At 42.1% G+C, this 24179-nt stretch overlaps 3 protein-coding genes across 3 annotated transcripts; all 3 read left to right on the forward strand.

The window, feature by feature from the left end:
- Nucleotides 1–775: 775 nt before the first annotated feature.
- Nucleotides 776–7492, forward strand: nmt1a (N-myristoyltransferase 1a). The gene is made up of 12 exons (XM_034539959.1): nucleotides 776–909; nucleotides 2990–3095; nucleotides 3411–3555; nucleotides 3658–3776; nucleotides 4314–4405; nucleotides 4598–4714; nucleotides 5361–5531; nucleotides 5636–5744; nucleotides 5838–6008; nucleotides 6125–6289; nucleotides 6382–6519; nucleotides 6802–7492. The coding sequence occupies exons 1-12, from the start codon at nucleotides 806–808 to the stop codon at nucleotides 6820–6822; spliced, it is 1458 nt and encodes a 485-aa protein (XP_034395850.1). The 5' UTR covers nucleotides 776–805; the 3' UTR covers nucleotides 6823–7492.
- A 1814-nt stretch (nucleotides 7493–9306) lies between these two features.
- On the forward strand, nucleotides 9307–14790 carry retsat (retinol saturase (all-trans-retinol 13,14-reductase)). Its single transcript, XM_034540027.1, has 11 exons — nucleotides 9307–9532; nucleotides 10276–10458; nucleotides 10620–10861; nucleotides 11468–11669; nucleotides 11757–11954; nucleotides 12062–12181; nucleotides 12495–12633; nucleotides 12995–13104; nucleotides 13245–13414; nucleotides 13933–14092; nucleotides 14184–14790. The coding sequence occupies exons 1-11, from the start codon at nucleotides 9373–9375 to the stop codon at nucleotides 14330–14332; spliced, it is 1833 nt and encodes a 610-aa protein (XP_034395918.1). The 5' UTR covers nucleotides 9307–9372; the 3' UTR covers nucleotides 14333–14790.
- A 961-nt stretch (nucleotides 14791–15751) lies between these two features.
- Nucleotides 15752–20221, forward strand: cdk21 (cyclin-dependent kinase 21). The gene is made up of 7 exons (XM_034539674.1): nucleotides 15752–15981; nucleotides 16903–17035; nucleotides 17807–17974; nucleotides 18131–18240; nucleotides 18380–18430; nucleotides 18501–18633; nucleotides 20144–20221. The coding sequence occupies exons 1-7, from the start codon at nucleotides 15752–15754 to the stop codon at nucleotides 20219–20221; spliced, it is 903 nt and encodes a 300-aa protein (XP_034395565.1).
- Nucleotides 20222–24179: the final 3958 nt, after the last annotated feature.

A 24179-nucleotide genomic window follows, 5' to 3' on the forward strand; every position in this document is an offset into this window, starting at 1 on the left:
AGACACAGAGTATGTGGAGAGGGGTGGGTGTTGCAGAACGCAGACCGAATGAATATCTCCACATCACATTTGGTTTGCATTTAATTATTGTATCTGACCAGCTAAACTCCCTGCAAGCTGATAATCTGCAGGATATCCAGATGGCCAGTGAACTGCATGCAAGCCAAGGCTGCGTCACTTCATTGTAGTTTGTTTTAAGTCAATGAAAATACACTGTCCAGTGGTAAAAATATATTCAGGTGGAAATGAACTCCCAAAAAGAAAAAAATGTATCCTTGAATGCGGATAACATAAACAAAGCATTTGCAAAAATACTTATTAACCATGAACACAGCCATTACTTCCAACTTCCAACTACTTTATAAAGAACGTCTTATTTGAAAGTAGTACCATACTTCTTTCATCACTTTATATATAGCTTACATATTTTTAGTGGTTGAATTATTATTGAAGTGGAATATAAGTATATATGTTAAATTGCATGAAATGGAAATAATGAAGTAATGTACAAGGACCTCAAAGTTGTAGTTGTACAGTAACCTAATGTTATTTGAGTACATGTATGTACCTCCTGTCAAAAATGTTTTAATTTCCCTTCACGCAGATCACACGAGTCAAATCGTGCACCAGTGCATTTGTGAGAGTAGAAGGCCAAGAAGAGCGTGTGTTTACTACAGCCTCTTATAATAAGCAGCCACAAGAGGACAACAGTGAAGACATTTCCATCACCGCTCTAAACCAATGGCAGAAGGGGAGCTTTAAAGTCGTCGAGGGCACGCGGTAGCTCCTCACTTCCTGGTTGAAGATGGCGGATGAGAATGAGACAGCACCGATGCCGGAGAAAGAAGATGTAGAGGACCACGGACACTGCAGCGACTGTGAAAACGAAGAGCACCACTCTGACGATGGGTAAGAAGGCATGCTAAGCAGCAAAGCAGTGTAGTATACGCCACGTCTTTACACCCTTTATCTAAGCGGGATCATACTAAAGCGTCGGGGAGCTGTCGGGGTAGACAGCCATCGCTGGAGGTTGTCCAGTCCACTTGCATTTATCCTATTGGTCAGAAACACCCTTTGCCTGCCAGTTCCTTCGACGTGATTGGCTGAGAGCGTCAAGTCGCTCATGTGGGCGGGCTCTGGCGCTCTCCGACAGCTCTGATAGCAAGGCGTTGTATGGAGGTAGCCAAAGTAATGTTACGCTTGAAAGCCAGTCATTTAATAATATAATGTCACTTGTACAACTTGCAGACAGATTCATGTTTTTATTTAAATTAAGTTGACAGTGAGATGTATTATTTGCATTTATACATTGTTGGTTGCCTGTAACGTGTTCAACTGAAGCAATTCATTGCAACCCCAGTTGACATTTAGCAGGCTAGCATGCATGCTAGCATAGCTGTCAAAACCCTATTGTCTGTAAGTGGATCGGGGTGCAGACTGTAGCCGATTTTAAAAGTGAAACAAGCAAAACCTGCATGCTGTTGCACATGCAGGTCGATCACCTCTTCTGCTTTGCTTGCTTTGTGAACCGGGGAGTCAGGAGGGCTTTTTATTCCCTCTTTTTTTAAAATATGAAATATCCTAAATCAGCCTAATGTCTGCTCTCTTACGGAAGCAGACTTTGATTGAAACCTACTGCTTTGACTTCTGTTAATGTTTACCAGAGCGGTGACCCACACGAACGGAGCATTAACGTGCAAATATTAAGGCGTGTCCTGCTCCCGGTATTAAGGCGACTTCTGCCATTGGAGAGCCAGAAAGTGTTGCTCTACTGAGTATAACGCTGCTTGTGACTTCTCATCACAGACCTTCTTCATGAGCTGTGAGCAGTTTGACCACAGAGGGGATTTTATTTCTTGGGTTGTTGTTTTTTAATTTAAGGATTTCTTTTTTTTTGGTGGGGGACCTGTTCAGTATTTCACTAGGGGGAAAAAAATGATTCAAGAAAGGGCAACAGAAATGCATATCTTTCAACCTAATCCATCGCTGCCGTGAGGGGGAAAATGATGACCCTATTTATCAATTGAGCAAATGTGAGCTTCGCGCTTGCTCTTTTCAAGTAACACATGCAACTCCCCTGCACCCAACACACAGAAACAAAGAGTGTTTCTGGCTACTAGCTGCTCTACTCTGTTGAAATAGAAGCCTGTGGAACAAACCATTGAATGTTTTGTTTTCCATTGTCCCAGTCACTCACTGACCTCTTGTATGTACATACATGTACACAAGCGCATATACCATACAGTCTTATTCCCGAGGTCATGTGATTCACCATCTGGCCTGTTACAAATACAGGCCAGTGCTTCGCCTCTCTCCTCTCTTGGACACTAATGAGATTATCGTCTGTAAGTATGTAGTCTCTCTCAGGCCAGAGGATGGGATAGCTGGGTGGGGGTTTGTGTGGCTCCTCAGGTTTAAAATGATCAGGAAATGGGGGTTTATGACACATGGCTGTGGGAGGGGGTTGCAGGAACTACCAGTGTTTGGCGACTACACTTTCCTGTATCCGTTTCGGTCACCTTGATCGGCTCCAACAGCTGACGCAGGTGATGGAGAGGGACACAGTCTATATGTCTAGTACTCTACCATACGTGTTATGCTGATAGACCTGTGTAATTGTTTAACCAACTGTGACTTTGTTTCATTACTGAAATATGAAGCACTTTATTATCCAGGATTTGTAGCGCTGAAACAATCGGTCAATGCAGCCCTACTTGAATGGTTGTGTCAATATACTACTGATTGGATCTCTGTTTTTACTGAAATGGTTTAAGCATATTAACCTCAAAGTATGATGTTAGGCCGATACACCGTATGTACAGTATTGCATACAAAAGTGTGTATAATGCAGTTTTAATCTTCCTATTATGTGGTATAAACTACAAAGCATATTCCAGATGGACATTTGACATAAAACAATTTGACCAAGGCAGGGCATTCCTCTGGGATAGGAGACTCATTTGCATGCCTTCTATTTCTGTCCTTTCAGTGACAGGGGTCTGGGTGACGACACTGGTGCCAAGAAGAAGAAAAAGAAGCAGAAGAAGAAGAAGAAATCTGCTGCCACAGAAGCTGCTCAGGACCCCCTTGCCAAGGCATGAAATCCTTAATTTTGTGAAGTAACAATCAAAGAGTCAGATCGCCTAAAAGTAGTTGAATTCAGGTCTGATTTGCCAACATTTGGAGTTGGAGATCTACTACGAAGGGTTGCTCAAACATGGTTAAATCACTCAGAAATCATGAGACAGTTTCCTGTTGTGGACTGTGGCATGTACAAATATGTGCATTTCTTGCTCACATTGCGGCACTGTGCTGATTAGACACTGCATGCTTATATCCACACCATTGAATGTCTTCTGTACCTTGACCCTTTTTAAGCCAGTGGATTTCTATCTGTATTTTGCTAACAGGTGAATTCATTGCCAGCTGATAAGCTACAGGAGATCCAAAAGGCCATTGAACTATTCTCTGTAGGCCAAGGCCCTGCCAAAACCATGGAGGAGGCAACTCGGAGGAGTTACCAGTTCTGGGACACGCAGCCTGTGCCCAAGCTAGGTATGACATTTGTCAGAGCCGTCACTTGTACTCTGAGACTAGTGAATGTAATTTATTGTAGGTTTTTGTGCTTATGTCAGACTCTGTTGTGTTTTCCTTCAGGGGAGACCGTGACATCACATGGCTCCATTGAACCTGACAAAGACAACATTCGTGAGGAGCCCTACAGCCTCCCGCAGGGCTTCAGCTGGGACACTCTCGACTTGGGGAATGCTGGTGTGGTAAGAGAGTGCACACACACACCACACCACACACACAGCAGGAATGCACATGCACAAATTCAGCTTTTTAGTAACGATCTCCTCAACTTTATTTTGTGAAAAAGAACTTGTCGATTTTATATTTGTGTGCCAATGTAAACATATCCTTCATTCAGTCGAGGGATTGCTGATAAAATATTACTATAATAAAGCTGAACTGTATTGCTGAGATCTACAAATGTTCCAGTTTACTTTACAGTAGCAAAAGCAAACAAAGGTGTTGCTCGCAAGCGTATTGCCTAATTTTCTCAGTTCTCAGACAGATTGTTAATACCAAGATGTTAAGATACCAGTATCAGCAATTCTATTTTTCATTTACAACGTTGAATGCACAGTATGTGTATGATTTATAATGTGTATTGTTAAAAATGAATTTACTAGACTTGATGCAGAACAGGGGAAGTTGACAGAGCTTTAGCATGTATGAAATGAATAGGCACATATACATATATAGCTATAGGAAGTGTCTAACGTCTTATTCTGTTTCTGTAAAACCAGCTCAAGGAGCTTTACACCCTTCTCAACGAGAATTATGTTGAAGATGACGACAACATGTTCCGATTTGACTACTCCCCCGAGTTCCTCCTCTGGTATTTCTTTTCAGAACTTATTTTCTTCAATTTTCCACCTGGCAAAGATGTTAATTTGAAATGCTAAATACTACTTGGTATATCTGGACAGCAAACACTTTCTTTATATACTTTTCTTTTTATAAAATATGGATACAGGTGATGTCAATACATTCATCTGTTGCATTTAATGACTGACTCTCTCTCTCTCAGGGCCCTGCGGCCCCCCGGCTGGTTGTCCCAGTGGCATTGTGGGGTGAGGGTGAACTCCAACCAGAAGCTGGTAGGCTTCATCAGTGCCATTCCTGCTTCCATCTACATCTATGACATGTAAGTGAACACAACAATGCAGCGTAAAAGTATAATGGATTGAATCAAATGCATCACATGCTATGTGAAATCTACTGTTCTGTTTTATTATCTCACTTAATTCCACATTACGTTCACTCGGTGACCATTTTAGCGGGTACACGCTTATGATCTAATACAATTCAGTCCAACTGTTCGTCTACTTTTATGAGCTTTTTGGAACTGTCAGAGTTGTTAAATACATAATGTTTTTAGTATTAAGGTTAGTCGCTGGTAATGTATTGTACTTCATTATATCTAGAGGTGTTTCTAATATTATTTCCCCATAATGTATGTAACATCTGTAACTATGACATTACTTTATTAACTTTGGTAAAGTATTCAGATTTATGACAGAGCTGTTAAAGTGTATCTTAATGAAGTGTCCACTCGGTGTACATATTGTTGGCCTGGAAAATTCATCATGCAGAATCAATCTAGAACGCAGTCTTTACCTTGAAAGTACAATATAGCATTTATTTGTGTGAATTGTGTTCTGATTTTAAATCTGACGGGTAAAAGGGCAACACGTGATAGATTATTTTAATTGAATATAGTTTCAATGCCTCTATTATTTCTCGTCATTGCAGAGTTGCCTACTTGACGCATTCTTTTTCCTGATGTATAGAGAAAAGAAAATGGTAGAGATCAATTTCCTGTGTGTCCACAAGAAGCTTCGCTCCAAACGAGTTGCTCCGGTTCTGATAAGAGAAATCACCAGACGGGTCAACCTGCAGGGCATCTTCCAGGCAGTTTACACTGCCGGAGTGGTACTGCCCAAACCTGTGGGCACATGCAGGTGGGTCGGACAGAATAGTTCTCCACGTACTCTATGCACGCAACCTTCTCTTTTCTTCTTTAATTGAGACATTAAGTATTTACAAATCCAATTTCTTGGCACAGGTACTGGCATCGCTCTTTGAACCCACGCAAACTAATCGAGGTGAAGTTCTCCCACCTGAGCAGGAACATGACAATGCAGCGCACCATGAAGTTGTACCGTCTGCCTGACGTGAGTGAAAGCACACATATTTGACAAACACAAATGGGCCGCTAAGCCCTGCCACGCCTTTATCCTTCTCCTCCCTTGGTTTTGCTCCTTCAGACTCCTAAGACTTCAGGTCTGCGGACGATGACCAAGAAGGATGTCCCACTTGTGCATCGCCTGCTCCGCGAGTACCTGAGCCAGTTCAACCTGGTGCCCGCCATGAACCAGGAAGAGGTAGAACATTGGCTGCTACCCCGGGAGAATATTATCGACACTTACCTGGTGGAGGTAAAGAAAAACACTTTTTGCCAGAGACGTTTGTATGTAATACTGTCTTAAACCATCTCTTTAGTCTATTTTACTCCTAAGAGGTTTTCTAGAAATGTATGTTGTTCTCTTGACAGAACGATGGCAAGGTAACAGATTTCCTGAGTTTCTACACACTGCCCTCGACCATTATGAACCACCCTGTGCACCGCAGTCTAAAAGCAGCGTACTCTTTCTACAACGTGCACACCACCACCACCCTGCTTGACCTGATGTCTGACGCCCTCATCCTGGCCAAATCGGTGTGTGTTCCTCTTCAATCCGTGTGTGTGTGTTCTGTGTATTGTTAACTCTCAGGGAACTAATGAGTTTTTTTTCCCCCTCCTATATCCAGAAAGGGTTTGATGTCTTCAATGCACTGGATCTAATGGAAAACAAGACTTTCTTGGAGAAGCTTAAGTTCGGCATCGGTGATGGAAATTTACAGTATTATCTGTACAATTGGAAGTGTCCCAGCATGGGCTCCGAAAAGGTACATTTATGGTGGCAATTTCACCACTTCACGGTATCTGTGGGTCTTAAAGTCTTTCAATGCCATATACTACGGATATAATGATACATAATTCTAGACTTTATCCTCCACACTGGTTTTCCAAATCAACTTTCATCCCGTGGCTGGTTTGACCATAAAATAAGTATTATTTTACATTTCGTGTAGTATTTTAACTTGGTGAACCATACAGAAAGCTTTTGTAACCTTTCTTTTCCCAAAGATATTTTTGTAACTTTCCTAATATGTCCACTTTTCTCTCAGGTTGGGTTGGTACTGCAGTGACATCCCTTTACGCCATAAAAGTGTCACCAATAGGCCAGGAGACGACACCACCGCACTGACCACCTGACAGATGGACTGATGACTTCCTGCTTCAGGAAAGGAAAACCCACCGCCCATTTTTACTTTTTGACCTTTTGAACTTTGACCTGCACTACCGCTGCCAGGCAGGGAGGCAGGGAGAGCCTTGCTGCTCTTTCTCCTCCCTCGATCACATGGACCTTAAGCCATTGTTACCATCTCAAACAACTGTATTTAATCTGAGAGCTGTCTTGATTCTACCAAACACGCATACACACAAGAACAGTTTGCACAGATTACTGTATATCAAACACTCACTCTTGGCATACCTACGGAACATACAGTACATGTAAATAATATCAAACATTACTTCGGATTATGCCCTAACACATGCAGACTAGAACCTAATGTTCTGTTTGATTCCTAAACGTTGGAAGTGCTTTTTGCAATTAAAATAAATCTGTCATCCGTAAGTTTTAGAAATAAATAAATAAATCAAAATGATGAAAAAATATTTTAAAGAGGAAATGGTTAAAAATGCGAGGTAATAAATACCAAAAGTGGACACCAGATAAGGGCTTCTGTTAAAATGTTTCTTGTCATGCTTGACCCTGTCTTTTAAAAAAAAAAAAAAAAAAAAAAAAAATCATTATGGATAAGATGTTTATGCCTTCTTGAGGTTATTTTCCTCTGTATTAACTTTCATGACCTCAGCATACTGCACTAACAGACGGAGCCCTGAAACTGAGACTGATATCAATGGACCAACTCAGTTGGAGGTTTGGAGGAGGTTGAATGCACTCTGATGGGGTTTACACCACACATGGCAGGAGTCGGATTTGTGATGACACTTCTTGATTTAACTGTGCTCCAGTTTCAATGTCCACCCGTAAGGGCTCTCAGGTTTTGTCAAATGTTCCTGACAAGTAAGAGCTTAGGTCGAAATGGAAAGTGTGTATTGGTGATTTTAGGACTTTGACCTCATTCGCTTGAGGGAATCACACAGTAAGTCTTACAAATAGTCATACAGATTTATATAATAAAATGCAAAGATGCACCCATGAGAAAAACTGAAAGATCTGTCCAAGTTTAAATGCACAAAGCACAGACTGTGTTTGGTTCTTAGCTGCTAGGGAATTGATCATGGCTAAATATGTCCACCTAAATTATTCTTTTCATGAGCTTTATTTATAAAGTTAAACAAAAACACCCTTCAGAACGAGCACTGCGGGTAACATTACGGCATTTGGAGCTCGACACTGATCTCGCAGGTGTTTTCAGTTCAAAGCCTGTGTGGATTCAGAGTGGATGTTGAAACTGTGAAAAGCCGTCTGGACTTCCAGGACTGTGCAGAGTGGTGATGACGGCTGGGGACATGCCCCCCTAAAGTGTTTCTGATGTAAAATGCATGGTTCTATTTGCAAACTGATGTAAAAGAAGAATGGGTCTCATGGTGTTTTGATGCAGGTAAAGAATGTGAAGATGCAGGTGATTTCTTTTTTTTCTTTCTTTTTTGGAGCAAAACAATAAAATCTAGAAGTTGCTGTGAGGATTTTGTCAGTGTATGTTTATGCAGGATATCAAATTAAACACTTGCTAAGTTGCAGTAAAGCTACCTCAAGGACCACTTGGTACCTTATTTTGGAGATTAAAACTGTATCTCATGGTATTCTTCAGTAGCTGGCGATACAGCGAAATCTTAAAGCAAGTACGTTGATGTTTGTCAAACTACTGTGACCAAGGTCAAGACGGAGTTATCATGCAGCAAAATAGTTTTCTAGTTGCAAGAGGCAAATGATACTTTTTGCTTTTGTTTCAACTGTCATTTTAACACGTTCTTGTTGACAGTACGCAGACTGTCAACTTAAGGTGTTTAACAGATGTACAACATGGGGAATTCTTAATCAGATGGATGGTTTACATAGTTGACAGTTAAGTTCACATCAAACAAGTATTGCTTATTTCCTGTACATACAGTACTACACATTCTACGTTAACATTAATACTAAATTAGCCATACAGGACTTTTCAAAAGAATAAAATCAATATTTGGGACTTATTTTGTTGAAAATGAAATAGAATAAAATAAAACTCAACAAATGTATATGAAGGAGTTAACAAATGACACGGATAATATTGGGATTTGAACTTAATGAGGGTTTGTTTTAAAAATATTATTAAAGACAATTCTTAAGGCCTCAGATATTTTATATCATTTATTTATATATATGTTTTTTAAAATATATTATATTAATGATAATATTCATAGTTGTTTGTTTATATGTTTTACTTTATAAGCATCACCAAGGTTAAGCAGGCCCTTGTTTTCCGATAATGAAACACACAGTCGGGGCGTGGTTTCCTCTTTTCCTCTCACACTGAACTTGACGTTGATTGGTCGAAACTGCCTGAGGCCGACGTCACTGCTTGACATGTCCTAATGGACGGCTCTTATTGGCCAGCTCTGAAGAAGGTAACAGCGGAGTTACGCGGAACTGTTCACTCGGGGAGTTGTTGAAAAAAGCTCGCGCGATGTTGATGAGTGTCGGGATAGTTTGTGTCGCTTTGGCCATATTTATATTAAAATATGTCTTCAGCAGCTCCGGGCCCAATCCCTTTGAGACGGACACTCGTGAACCGTTGAAAAAGATGATTCACGACCGGAAGGAGAAAAATAAAGTGCTGAAGCAGGGTGAGTCGCAGCCAACGTTGGAATTAACAAAGTAGTTCCTGTATGTTCGTAAAGTTTTTAGTTGAAGAAAACTGAAGTGAAATTGAATGAAATAATAATATGTTGAGTAAACTGCAAATTAATTTCTATAAAGTCAACGTTGCAAGTGTCACTGCAGAAGAATGTGGCTGTGGGGGAATATAACCTGTCTTGCTACATGTTTAGTGGGGACCAGGGACAGTGCTGGGATATTAACTTTAAACAAATGACAAATGCATACTTTGAAATTTAAATGTTTATTTGAAGCAAATTGTTTTAATATGTGTTTCTTTCGATTCAAAGTACTTCTTCCCTCCGAGGTTGCAATTTAAAACAAAACTGCTATTTATAAAAATTTTACAAAATATCTGGGTCCAGAATGGCAAAGCGTGTTGCTTTTCTGCTATGTATATTGATAAAAGGTTAATGTATTTCAGCTTTGGACTGTTGAATTGTAATAATGTTTAGTGTGAAGCATGAACTCCCATGGATTTTAATTGCGTGTACAACAGTCCACGAACAGTTTACAAAGACATACAACAGAGAAAAGCCGTACATTCTCACATTTGCGAAGCTGGAACTAACTTATGTACGTTAACATTTGCATTGATGCTTTTCATGTCAATCGACTGAACAGTAAACATTTGTTCTCCTGATGGAATCCTCAGCCATTTGTGCCACAGCCATGCCGTGTTTTTTAAAAATATTTTGTTGCATTTCGTTAGGTTTTCTGGCCAGTAGAGTGCCCGACAACCTGGATGCCATCATCATCGGCAGTGGGATCGGTGGTCTCGGGCTTGGGGTGCTGCTCGCCAAAGTTGGAAAGAAAGTCCTGATTCTGGAGCAGCACGACCGTGCTGGAGGATGCTGCCACACGTTCACTGAGAAGGGCTTTGAGTTTGATGTTGGTGAGAAGAATATGTCACACCCCTAAAATGAAGACATTTTTGTGACGGTTTCACTTCAGTTGTTGTTTGACGCTTTTATGCGAAGTGACTGCGCCAAACATTTCAACACCAAAAGGAAAAACGGACACAAACCCTGACTGTTTTCTGCCTTCCTCCTTTAGGAATCCACTACATCGGCGACCTGCTGGATCACAAGCCGTTCCGCTGCATGCTGGACAGCATGACTAATGGCCAGCTGCAGTGGGAGCCTCTGGAGAATCCGTTCGACCAGGTAGTGCTGGGACCTCCAGAAAACCGCCGCCGATATCCCATCTACAGCGGCAGGACCCGCTTCCCCGAGGAGCTGAAGAAGTGCTTCCCTGGCGAGGAGAAGGCCATCGATGAGTACCTGAAGCTGGTCAAGGTAGGATTTTTGTGATCAGGACAAAATAGTACTATGGAGAATATTTTTTTCTGTGATTTTATATATCCATTTTTATCCACAGTGTATTTAAATGTGTAAAATGCCTTTTCCCCCAGTGAACTGTGTGTTTTAAAAACTTTAGCAGGAAGAGGCTTCATTATCCAGATTTCTGTTGGTGTTGTCACTGATATTCTTCATGGGCTCAAGGGTTGGTAAATCAAAGGTCGGCGGGATTGGCGAGGCCTCCTATTGGCTGAGATGTTACATAATTGTAACAAAAAATAAAATAAATGTATTAATAGTGGAGTAGATGGATTCATATTTACAGAGTTGCGTTATGATATTTTAACATTCACTTTTTGGTTTGACTTTGTTTATTTCATGACTCCCTAGGACAATATTTCTGATATTTTTTATCAATGGGTATTCTACTCTTCCTTCCTTCCTTTTTTATGTGTTTGTTAATTTTCCTGGGGAAGGTGCAGCCTCACACAGCCAATGTCCAGTTCTACAGTTCCTCTTAAAATGTTTAACGTCAGTAAATGCACTTTAATTGCACTCTGTCGGTCTCTTACAGATCATCATCTGTGTGTGTTCTGTCTGTAGAAAGCCGGGCGGGGCATTTGGTTACTCGCCCTGCTGAAGATGTGCCCCGTCCCCTTGGCCAAGTTCCTGGTCTACACTGGTCTGGCCAAACGCCTGTCCTTCTTCTTCAAAATGGCACCTCGGAGCCTGACGGAAGTGGTAAACGAACTGACGGAGAACAAGGACCTCAGGGCTGTTTTCTCCTACATCTTTGGCACCTACGGTAGGCCGAGCAGCAGTCCTGGTGGCGAGATCAATCTATTTGTACAGTATCCCGCTCATCCTTTGTGTTTCCTTCTCTGACCTGCAGGTAACAAACCCAAAGAAAGCAGTTTTGCGATGCACAGCTTGCTGGTCACCCACTACCTGAATGGCGCATGGTACCCGAAAGGCGGAGCCAGTGAGATTGCTTACCACATGATCCCCATCATTGAGAAGGCCGGTGGAGCTGTTCTAGTCCGAGCGCCTGTCAACCGCATCCTGTTCAATGACGCCAAGGAAGCTTATGGTGGGAGTCATTTCCTCAATGTTCTAGACGCGGTCGCATTACGCAGCAGCCAGTGACGGGAGACTCACTGCTTTTTTTTTTGGGTGGTTCTCTTTTCATGGTTTCAGGTGTGAGCGTCATGAAAGGCCAAGAGGAAATGCATATCTGTGCCCCGATGGTCATCTCTAATGCTGGCTTCTTCAACACATACCAGAAGCTGCTGCCCAAAGAGCTCCAGGCTATGCCAGGTAGGGAATAAGTGCTGCAACCAGGGATTATTTATTTATTTTTATTTTTAAACGGTCAACTCTTTAGTCTAGAAAATGCTGAGGTGACGAGATCAAGTAGCTTTTTTTGTCTGACCAACGACCCAAAGATGAGTTAAGCATTAGAGAGTTAAAGAGCTGAAGAGTTAAACAATCATTTCAGTGTAGCCTGCAAAACAGTACTTTGTTTAATTCTTTTTTAAAATTATTAACTTAAAGCAATGACTCTCATGATTAAGTTGTCTCGTCACTTTTATCTGAGAGCTTGTCCCGTGTGATGTGACACTCAACACAGCGATCCAGAAGCAGATGAGCATGATGAAGAACGGTGATGGTGGCCTGAGTGTATTTGTGGGTCTGAATGGAACCAAGGAGGAGCTCGGCCTGAAAGCGGACAACTACTGGATCTTTGCCGAGAACAATTTGGATGAACTGTATGTTTTTTTTTTTTGCATCTCGCATCTGTTGCTTGTCACAACTCTCATTCGAGTTATTGCATTTGTCAAGCATTTGTTTTACAAGTTCTGGCCACTTAAAGTCAACCTGTACATCTCAAAAGGCCCACATTCTTTAGTTGTAAACTTCATACCCGCTTAAAGTTGCTCTAATTTAATCCAGTGTGTCCGAGAGAAACACAAAGACACACAAGGACTCCGCAGACGTTAGTCACTGCAGAAACACCCCGAATAACAGCAACTGGAAGGAACATTTAGAAATGTACACATTTATATATCCACTTCAGCTATTTTGTATCTGGTGCGAATTCATCCCAATGACCTGTTTTTTGTTTTCAAGGGTGGACAATTATTATAATGGAAAGAGGGAAGAGTCTGCTCATAAAGTACCTCTCCTGTTCGTGGCGTCTCCATCGGCTAAAGATCCGACGTGGGAGGAGAGATCACCAGGTACAGAAGCCGTGATGTTATTATGTCCATTAATACAGGGACGTTAGGTCAATGCATCCACAACAATGTGGTGTTGTTTTTGTTTGTGTGTGTGGGTGTGTGTTAACCTCAGATATTCTCTAATGTTATTTTCACATTAGGGAAGTCCACCGTGAGTCTGGTCAGTTTTGCCAACTACAAGTGGTTTGAGGAGTGGAAGGATGACAAAGTGTCAAACAGAGCGCCTGAATACAAAGAGCTGAAACAGGCTTTCATCGACTCCATTCTGGAGGTGGTTTTGGATGTCTTCCCCAAGATAACCAGAGACAAGGTACCGCTTCTCAATCGGTCTGCTGTCCTCTCGCTGCTCATTAGCTTTGGATACTGTGCGTTATGGAGATTTATCGCAAAGAGTTTAAATCGGTGACGCAGGAACTCTGTGCTCCCTCCTGCGGCTTGCTGATGTTTGGGTGTATTTCAGAAGATGGGTTAGTCTCACTAAATAAAGGGTTGTGTGATTTGTAGAAAATTTCTATGCCTTATTAGCATATGTTCTAAATTTCTAGGATGCTATTGTTATAGTAAATTTTTTATAATTGTTATGCATCATTTGATTATCACATTTTGTTTCTGCTTTTTTTTCTTCTTGTTTTTGCTTAAAACTCGTTATTGTTGCATATTTTAGCCAGAAAGACGGTTTGAATATCAGTGGAACTGAAAGGCCATTTTGTGTCTCGTCATATTTCAACCACTGAAGAAATGTGGGTCTGAAGTCTGAAACCAGGCTAGCTTTCCTGGCTTAATAGTAAACGCATACATATTCATATATGCCTGTTGTTTTGTGTGTAGATTGAGTTCATTGATGCTGGCACCCCCATCACAAACACGCACTATATCGGAGCCCCCAAAGGTGAAATCTATGGAGCGGCTCATGGCATCGCACGATGCAGCCCTGAACTCAACGCCACAGTGAGACCTCAGACTCCGCTGAAGAACCTCTATCTGACGGGTGAGACCATCCGTGCAGCATAACACCACCCGGAGGTCGCCTCCGATTCCTGACAGGGCTTCAGTACATGTGGTGTGCTTTTGTGTTGCAGGTCAGGATGTGTTTGTGTGCGGCTTCGCCGGCGCTCTCGCCGGTGCGCTCACGTGCGGCTCGGTCATCCTCAACCGCAACCTCCACCTGGATGCCATCGCCTTGGCAAAGAAAATAAAATTCACGAATGCCAAATTGAAAGGGGAGTAACTTCCTGTCATCATTCTGCAGAGTGACTGTGGTAACCCTAATTGAAATGGCACTTACGTCTCCCTCACAAAGCGTTGCTTTTGTAAGGCTCAGGGCGCCTCAGCACTGAGACCCCCACAAATGACTTGTTCTTGCTAGAATAAACTGGAAAAGTGAGTTTTTCTCACCAACTCCTACCGCTGTGCCTGTACTTTAACATATGCATATCTCCACTAATTCCTGTTTGAATACTTTTAGTTTTGTTGCAACAGTCAACCTGCACTTGTCAAAGCTAACATGACCTCCACTGTTTAAAAAAAAAAAAAAAAATGTTGAAAGTCATCTGCAGTTTGTTGTGTACAATTTTATTGTAACGTGCCTTTGCAGTGAACTCTTAACTCTGTGCCTGAGGTGTGTTTGGAGTTAGAAGTTGTATCATGTTTGACCCCCTTGTAATATTAAAGAGTACAAACAGTGAATTGGTTGCAAGTTTGGTCTTTTTTCACAATAACTTGTGCACTTGCTTCTGTCCATCCGGGGAGAGGGATCCTCCTCTGTTGCTCTCCTGAAGGGTTCTTCTCCTTTTTACCCCGTTAATGTTTTTTTTCTGGGCTTTTTTTGTTGTTGGTCTGCACCCAACTTTTATTGCACCATCAGAAAGTCACATCTGTGCAACATTTTTGTCAGTATCCAAATAAATATATAAACATATCCTATCGCAATACAATTAAACAGATTCTCCTTGCTGCTAATTACTTGGACATAAACTAAAAAATGTGTAAACACACATATTGTGGCCCATGAGCTTCAAAGCTGAAATCTGCCGTGCTGTTTTATCTGGTAATGGTTTGAAACCACGACTTTTATGTTTACTTGTTTATATACGTTGTTTATGTGCACTAACCTAAGTAAATTGCCGGTACCTGAACGCAGCATAAGTCTGCACATACATTGACAGCAGCAGTGAGCACGTGTACAACAAGTGGGCTCACCAAAAACCTACATTTTGAGCTTTCTGATTAGTTGGCGATCAAAAGGGGTGTGATTTTTTTTTGTTTGTATTTAAATCATTTTCTGACACAGGCCGCAAGTTATGCTCCGACAGTTTCCTGCAGGCAGCGGCAAGAAGGCCAAAGTGCGCTCAGCAATCTGAGGTAAAGTATATAAACACCAGATACCGTACCGGCCGAGTTAAATGAAACACTTGTTGATTGTGTCAAAACATTGTTATTACAGGTGGTTTGGGGCTGCGGTCTGAGACGGGAGTCCGAGCTAACCTGCAAACCTCCATTTACTCAGAGCCTCGTTGGCTAGCTTACTCTGACTTGAACTAAAGTATTAAACAATATTAAAAAAAAATTTAAAAGCGACATAATTCACTGTTAAAACATACTCTTATCTAGAAAGGCCGGGCTAAATAATCCTGAATCTGGAAAAACCATGGACTTCTGCACTAAGCCTTTGTGCTACGAGCTACTGGCAGAAGTGGGAGAAGGCTCCTACGGTAAAGTGTACAAAGCCAGGGAGGTGGGGGAGAAACAGCGCCTCCTGGCGGTCAAGAAATTCAACATCCGCGGGGACTCGTCGGAGAACGGGATCCCTGCTTTCATGATCCGCGAGGTGGCGCTGCTGCGTAAAATGAAGTACTTCAACCATCCCAACATTGTCGAGTAAGTTTGTATGACGTGCACTCGGTTGCCAGTTTATTAGGTACACCTCCATTTTATATTACGCAGTCTAAACAACAGTACATTCATACATAATTCATGACGGTTTTAATGTTCATTTTGTGTTGATTATTGTTGGAGAGGACTGGATTCAACTGGAGAATGTAGTTTGTTCTGCCGTTGACTTATATTACAATATACAGAGAGGTATTTCTGGTATTTAGCCCACCCTCAGTGATTAAATTAGGGTTGACAAAATAAGATACAATAGATTTTTATTTATCTCAAGGGACATTGGTGTGCAGCGTTTTTTAGGAAAGAGTGCAAATGTATAATATACACAATGCAAGGTTAGTGGTATGGCTCGTAAGTCGCTCGCTATGTAAGATATCGTATCTCCAGTACCATACATAAATGTTGTCCATCCTAACGGTGTCCCATAAACATAATACACTTGTCACCTGCCACAAACTACATACAAAATGTAAAAAAATATATAATAAAGTTGAAATGACACCTCATTGAACAGCATTTGTTTTATCTAGGTGTACCAAATACACTGGCAACTGAGTGTGTATGACACACGATTTAACAGGGTTGCTTTGAAAACCCCCAGAAACTACGTCTACAAGCTACTTTGTGCTCCAATGGTGCACATTTACAGGGAATGATGCATATATTTGAGCCATTTATATTTAGAGGTACAATTAGAAGTCTTGCATTTAAATATCCCCTTAAGTTGAAGTGAAGTGTAAAATGGACATACGTCTCCATGTTTAGTTTTATTCATGTACAACATTTTTATACAAAGCAGTTTTTCACAGAAACAGAGCAGACACATTTTCTTGTGCTCCCCCCCCCCCCCCCCCCCCCCCCCCCCCCTTCCCCCCTTCTCCCCCACCGTATGCTGATTCAAACGTCCAGGCTGTTGGAGGCCTCTGCTGTGCCAGTGGGCAGAAGCTTGGACCTCACTCTGGTGCTGGAATACATTGACCAGGACCTGTCCACCTACCTCTCCAAGGTTCCTGCTTCTGGACTGAGCCGTGACTGTATTAAGGTGTGGACTCATCACCTGACTTATCATCGCATAGCTGCATGTATTTAAGTCTGCAAAAAAAAAAAAGCACTGAAGCAAACAACCCGGTGGGACGGCGGTGCATTGCCGGGGCTTTGTGTGAATGCACGAGTCATCCTGCTGTGGCCTCTCTGCCACATAAAGAGCTACATGTCTGTCAGGCTATGGGAGGACACACAGACCTGTAGCTCTTTATAGCTCCATGAAGAGACAGACGACTTATGTCACTTGGTCGCAACCTTTTTTTTTTTTAATAAAGCCCCCAACTCACCTAGAAGCTGTTATTGACTGAGGGCGAAAGAAGAAGAAGAAAAGAGAAAATACAGGGGTGGGGTCTCTGCAGAAACAGACACCAACACACTTTTTTAAGGACATAGAATACTTTTAAACATTTCACAAATTATTAAATAGCAATGATAAAGTGTAATAAATGTAATGTTGCTATCATTTTGACGATAAGGCATTTTAACTGCCTGTGTATTATTTATAAAATGTCCACGGTGTGTTATTACACCTTGCAGCGGCTTTTCCATTGTATGAGTTCATGTGACGTGTTTACCAATAATCCAATAACGACCTGAATGTTAATGTCTTTTAATATCCCCCTGACTTCAAGTTAATGAAAAAAACAAAACCTGTTTCCACAAGTAAAAACACGTCAACAAGCAATGAACTTTGAAATACAGAGAGACATATTCAGTCCTGGTGTTTATGGACACATCTCTCCAGCCATTCTGCTGTCTGTCTGTACAGGACGTGATGCAGCAGCTGCTGCGAGGATTGGACTTCCTGCACACAAACATGGTGCTGCACCGCGACCTGAAACCTGAAAACGTTCTGATCAGCAGCCGCGGAGAAGTCAAGATTGCAGACTTTGGACTGGCACGCATCTACACCTTCAATATCGCTCTCACTCCAGGCGTAAGTGAGACAACGCACACACAAGAGAGTGAAGGCCGAACAACAAGTGGCCATTTTAGAGCCTGTTTCTTTCCTACATCTGTTCCTGAGGTGAAACCTTTCCTTTTGTCCCCCCGGCTGTGAGTCTTTATCTCACACCTCGCTCTCTGCGTCCAGGTGGTGACGCTGTGGTACAGAGCTCCCGAGGTGCTGCTGAACTCTGTCTACATGTCCACGGTGGACATGTGGAGCGCCGGCTGCATCTTCGCTGAGCTCTTCCTCTTGAGGTAAGGCCGCTGTGGAGATATGAGGCGCTGGAGAGTGTAATTCAAGAGGTGAAACATTCTCCCCGGATTGTCAAGATGGAGATAGAGTTACAGTGTGACGCTGGTTGTGCTTTGTTCTTCGAACACCTGTCTCCCACAGACCTCTGTTTCAGGGATACACGGAGGTACAGCAGCTGCAGAAAATCTTTGAGTGAGTCTCAGTCTCTCTCTCTCTCTCTGCTGCTGCTCAGTTCTTTGCTGTGTGTGTGTGTGTGTTTCAGTGTGACAGGGTTGCCCAGCAAAGAGGACTGGCCCAAGGAAAGCCCGATCCCATACTCCGTCAACTGGGGACCAAAGAGCTCCTGCACCAAGCTGCTGCACAACCTGAGCCCCGACGAGAACGACCTACTAGCTGTGAGCAGATCTGTGTGTGTGTGTGTGTGTGTGTGTGTGTTGTCATGAGTTACACAATCTGATTTTAAGCTTCAATTAGTTTGGAAACAGAATAAATGCCCTTTTGACCAATTACATATCGAATGTACGGACGCCATAGATGAAAGATTATAATGCTGATATAATTAGTAATCTAATGAATCACGCAGTAAATCTTTATTTCATCAAGTAAGAAGGCAAACTTAATAATATGTACACACTTTGTTTTATATAGCACATTGTGTGCATAAATGCAGCTCTGAGTGCCATAAAAAACAGGGAAAAAAAGAAGGACAATATAACACACTTGATTAAAGAAGAAGAAAGATAAAAAAAAGAAGAGGAAATAAAATGCATAAATTAAGATGGAAAATACAATACACAACATAATGATAATAATAATAAATTCAGTCTACTATTTTCTTTTCTACGTCAGTGGTGGAGATTGAATTTGTGAAGACGTACACTCTCCCCGCATTTCCGCTGCATGGCTCGACTCGGCTCTTTTTGGATATCAATGCCCAAAAGTTGAGGACAGTAGCTGGATACTAGAAGGTGGCGTTAAAACAATGCAGACCACTGCACTGCACGTACCTGGTACCACGAGCCAGTTGAGTTGAGCCGAGCTGCCCCGGGTTTGTGCTTCTTGTGTATTGCCATACATTCGGGTCACAGACGTAACCATTGTTTCTTTCAATCACTTTATTTTGAAGTTCATACAAGTTACATATTACCTCACATTACTAGACAACAACAAAAACAAAACAACAACAAATAATACGAACAATCAGACAAGGACAGAAAAACACAGACATAAATCATCATAAATCATCATCTTCCATATTGAACCTGCTATAACAATTGTATTGATATCATTCTTACCAGCATTTTATTTTCAATTCATCCTAGCTAAAAAAAAAAAGAATTAAAAAAAGATGAAACCATCGTTTCTAACATCTAAAAACCCCAGAAGGTCGTTTAAAAACACCCACCGTTGTTCCGAAGATCATTCGTGAATCCTTAAATATTTCTTTGCTTGATTTTAAAAAAAAGAAAAGAAAAAAAAGAAAAAGATCTGTAACCTCTCCCAAGGTGTGAGTTAATAAAGAAAGGTGTCCTCCAAAGCCAGGGAGAGTGAAACCAGGATCCTCTGGGCAACATTTCATAGCAGTCCCAACAGTTGCTCAGATATTTCAGTCTCCACCCAAGTGTGGAATGACCATTGCATTGCTATCCCCCAGAGCCATGATGCCAAAAATAGCCAATATTGAATCGTGACCGCTTCGGGTTGCATGCTTATATCTGTGTTTCACGTCATTATAAACGGATGTTTTTGTTGTGCCTTCGGCTACCTGTCGAAACTGAATGTGACTGTTTGAGAGAGTTCACGCAGTAGAAAATTGACCGATTATTCAAATAATTGCGATGAATGTAAAACCAACAGGATCCCAGTAGCATCGCTGAGTAAGGTGTGACCTCTCCTTACCTGCAGCAATGTTTGGCATTCAGACCGAGCAGTCGCATCTCAGCTGCCAAAGCCCTGGCCCATCCTTTCTTCACGGAGCACTGAAGCTTCGGAAGAACAGAAACGTCCGCTGCTTCTGCCTCTCTGCCGTCACTCATGCCACAATATCCATCGTGCACTTTGCATCACGGGGAACTAGATACGCATAATGCCGGGACTTGTAGAACGCGACTCGGATGTTTTAAAACACACATTTAGAAAAACATTACCGAATGTGTATTTGATGAGCAAAACATGAGACATTTTTGATTTACTTATAACTCGAGCCTTCTTATGAGCGTAAAAGTATAGTTATTTGATTTTTGAATTTGATAGTACGCTGTGTATTTCCACAAGACGTAGTACTCCTTTGTTGTTGTTGAGTGTTCCCATTAAACATAACGATTCAGTTTTTCTGTCAACTACCAACAACACTATTATGAGCACCTTTTAAGTTGGTTACTGAACCTTTTTGTTCTCGACTCGTAGAAGAAGTCCTTTCTTTTTTTGTTCATGGGGTGAAGATATTTATGGTTCAGTCACCGGAACGGATTGCACCTGTATTTATGTTTGTATTGACAGATTGTACGCAATATTTTTCTTTTTCTTCATGAGTTGCACTGTTCATTCAAGAAGCATTTCTATAAATAATTGTCTCTCAAACCCGTCTCTGCATTTGAATGCAAACGCCATCAATCGATAGCTGATACATTCAGGTGGATCAGAAGAGCTGCCGGGTTCGCTTCTGTGGACGGAGGTGAGTTTGAACCTGGTGAGCTCCGGTCCAGTTGCTCCGCGTGAACACTTTATTTTAGAGCCCCAGAAAGCCAGATGGTGGCCGGATTAAAAAGTACGCAGCTATCTTTTCTCTTGCAGTTGTATCGTGTGAACAGCAGGGGGCAGTGCCGAACCAGTAACATGAAGGGTCCCCCCCGCATGGCCCACAGGCAGGACTTGCTCCCCACTTCACGGTCATATCACACACTTCAACATCTCTAGTGTCTGGCTGTAGAAACCAACTGTTCCAATGCTTTAACAAAGAGCCTCACGTTTTCTGCGTGTACATTACTTTGTGGTAATTTAATTAAACGCAACATTTGCACCACGTGAGCACAAAGTAAAATACATTAATTAAATTAAACTTTTTTTTTTAACTAGATTTTGATTTACTCTTAGGTAATATGTTTATTTTGGTTGGTATATTGATTTGCAAATGAACCAACAAATTCTTATTAAAAAAAAAGTGACTTGAAGCCATCGTGGGGCGTTTGGAGCTCTTCTTATTCTCCCGTAAACGCCACAACAAGGCACGCGACCACAGCTCGAGGAGAGCTGCGTCTCCCGGTTGCCATATTCACTGCTGCTTCCTGTGCAGTGGGGGGGGGGGGGGGCGTCCCGGGGTTGGTCCTTCTATTTATACTCCCCCCCCCCCTTGATACGGCGAGCCCTCCGCAGCTGCGAGTGTGACTACATTTGGAGCGACAAGTCGGGTTGAAGGGCCAGTGGGGGAGGCACCGCCGGTCTGAGGAAGGGCAGCGGCACCACTCATGCCCGGTTCACACGGCGCGTAGTTGCATGTAAGTTCTTCATCCTTCTCCCCCCCCCATTGTCTCTAATAACGGATTTATAGTCCAACATGGAGCCGGCCGCCAGCTAGGACCACGTTCTGAATCCGTTTGTAATGTTGGTGTTTGTTCTTCTGCTGAAGTTTGGGTAGTACGGTGGTCATGGAGGTGAATGGTGTTCGTCCACTCTGTGAGCCGTGGTGTGTCTCAAATATGCTGAGAACAGGTTTTACGCGCAATTTACGCACGAAAGAAACGGCAAGCACCGTTAATCTGAACACTTTATGTTTGTGTGTGTTGGCCTTCTCTCATTCTCCAACTCACTCAATTATGGCGTTTTCCTTTTTTTTTGTTTTGAATATTTAATTTGACTCTGAATTACTGAAAAATAGTTCAATTTTAAAAGTACTTTGGCAGTCATGTTTGAGTATTCGTGTATGTCACTCTGCGTCTGGTTATTTAAAATGTTTTTAGAATCTATTTTAATTATGAGGAGTAGCTGGGTAGCCACTTGTTGGACAAATTAATACAATGAATATATATGAAATGCTAAAACTGTCCTCAGAGCAGCTGTTAATGTGCTACATCCCGCTGGGAGCTAACAAGTGGATTAGGGTGGTTACATGAGGAGAAAGCTGGGACTCTGCCCTGCAGCCACATGCCTTTTTTAAATGTAGAGATCAGGCAAAAGGTTAATGCGTATCTACATAAACACACACCCAGTCAGGACTTTTGCTGCAGCACACTAACACAGTGGTTAAAGCAAAGGCCTCTGAACATTCATCTTGCTTCATGATGTATTTTCATGCAGGTAGACCAGTCGGGACAGGTGTAATTGGTCGGAGGCTTATTCTTGGCTAGCCTTTTAATCAGGTTTACTCTGCTGCTGCTGGATACTGAGGTCCTCTTGTTATGTAACATCCAACATGTCTGCACTTTTGAGTGAAACCTGTCTGTCAGCATGTCAAATATATATCCAGTAAGGCGTGCTATTGGAGTGAATTCATATGTTAAACTGTGTGGAAGATGTGGATTCATACCCTTAAGCTTTGGCACTATTTTTGCTTATTGTTTAACCCTCTTGATATTTTTATTAGAATATCAAACCATTGTTGACGTTTCCTTTTCTGAGTAGGGAGACAATCTGACCTGTGTCCTCATCCGCTGGCTTTATGTCAGAGCTAGTGGCAACAAGTGTCACTGGATTAGAAGCCAATGATCCTTGTTGAACCTCTGGCATTCTCTCCTCCAATCGACAATCCCGCAGCTTGTCACATGACCTTTTGGCTCTTTGAACAAGCGTGGCCACTTACTTGTGTTCTCCCAGCAAAAACACAAGTGTGGCGTCGGTGGGTCTGAGGATGCTCGTGGTTTGCTCTCTCTGAGTTTGACTGTTTTCCGATTGGCTGACTGTTTTTGTTCAGAGCACACGTCCGCATGTTTGGAGTAGCAACACAGAACACACCTTTTTGAACTTGTTGTCTTGAGTCAATCTCCTGCTGACGATGCCTGCAAATGTGGCCTTCAGTTTATTCACGATCACATCATTATATAAAAAATATTTTGGGCGTTTCTGAAAGATGAAAGGAAGTCCTGGCCTGTAGTTGTGCACACGTTGACAATAACTGCACTGCAATCACTCTGTATTTCTTTCCAGCAGTCTAAGAGAAGCAGCAAACATGCTAAAATACATCTTTTACTTTGTGAGCTCTACCGTCACCAGAGCCATTCAGCCCTGCTGCAGATACATCTGCTTTACTAAGTCCGTGGCTCACGTCTCTTTGTTCTCGCTCCATTGTGCTTCTTGCATCAGGAATGCTGACATCTACAGTTTCAGCGCACATAGTCACTCATTTGGGAACCCATCTGATGGTTAGCTGCTGTCTTTAAATGCAAATCGTGTCATATCTGCGCTATTTATATGTGGCTTACAGCCTCAGGCGTTGTTAGTGTTGTTTATTCACTTCCAGGCAACCATGATGTAGCCGACTGGGACTTTTAATTTTTTTTTTTTGGGCTCATTTTTGTCAGCACGTTGCCTGGGAACATGTCATAATTTAGATGGGTCATAAACTCATTTGAATCCATAGCTAATCGGGCACTTTGTTAGATAACATTTGAACAAGTGTTTGTCAGTGTTGGGGACCAGCCGTCGAGGCCCGGACCCGGAGTGGAGCTGAGGTGTTGAGTTTCAGTGCAAGGGGAGATTCCTGCATGGCACTGCAAGCTGGTGCAGGTCATCTTACATGGACTCTAGCAAGAGGAGAGAAGAGGATGCACTTTTAGAGAAATTAGTTAATGTATAATGAAGCCTCGTCAAATGTTGTCATGAGCCTCTCTAGGAAGACGTGTACAGACTGCTGAAGGGCACACGAGTTGTGTGTCTCGGTCTGAGTTATCGTCTGACCGGTTTTTTATCTGTTTGCTTATTTATTCTTTCAGGAGCAATGTCTCACTCG

Source organism: Cyclopterus lumpus, chromosome 8 (assembly GCF_009769545.1).
Source record: "Cyclopterus lumpus isolate fCycLum1 chromosome 8, fCycLum1.pri, whole genome shotgun sequence".
NCBI lineage: Eukaryota > Metazoa > Chordata > Actinopteri > Perciformes > Cyclopteridae > Cyclopterus > Cyclopterus lumpus.

Coding starts and splice junctions, on each gene's coding strand:
- nmt1a (XM_034539959.1), top strand. CDS start 806: ATGGCGGATGAGAATGAGACAGCACCGATGCCGGAGAAAGAAGATGTA. Junction 3,096..3,410: donor CTCAGGACCCCCTTGCCAAG/GCATGAAATCCT, acceptor TTTTGCTAACAG/GTGAATTCATTGCCAGCTGA. Junction 6,290..6,381: donor CCCTCATCCTGGCCAAATCG/GTGTGTGTTCCT, acceptor TCCTATATCCAG/AAAGGGTTTGATGTCTTCAA.
- retsat (XM_034540027.1), top strand. CDS start 9,373: ATGTTGATGAGTGTCGGGATAGTTTGTGTCGCTTTGGCCATATTTATA. Junction 12,634..12,994: donor GAGAACAATTTGGATGAACT/GTATGTTTTTTT, acceptor TTTGTTTTCAAG/GGTGGACAATTATTATAATG. Junction 13,415..13,932: donor CCAAGATAACCAGAGACAAG/GTACCGCTTCTC, acceptor TTTTGTGTGTAG/ATTGAGTTCATTGATGCTGG.
- cdk21 (XM_034539674.1), top strand. CDS start 15,752: ATGGACTTCTGCACTAAGCCTTTGTGCTACGAGCTACTGGCAGAAGTG. Junction 17,975..18,130: donor ATATCGCTCTCACTCCAGGC/GTAAGTGAGACA, acceptor CTCTGCGTCCAG/GTGGTGACGCTGTGGTACAG. Junction 18,241..18,379: donor GCTGAGCTCTTCCTCTTGAG/GTAAGGCCGCTG, acceptor TGTCTCCCACAG/ACCTCTGTTTCAGGGATACA.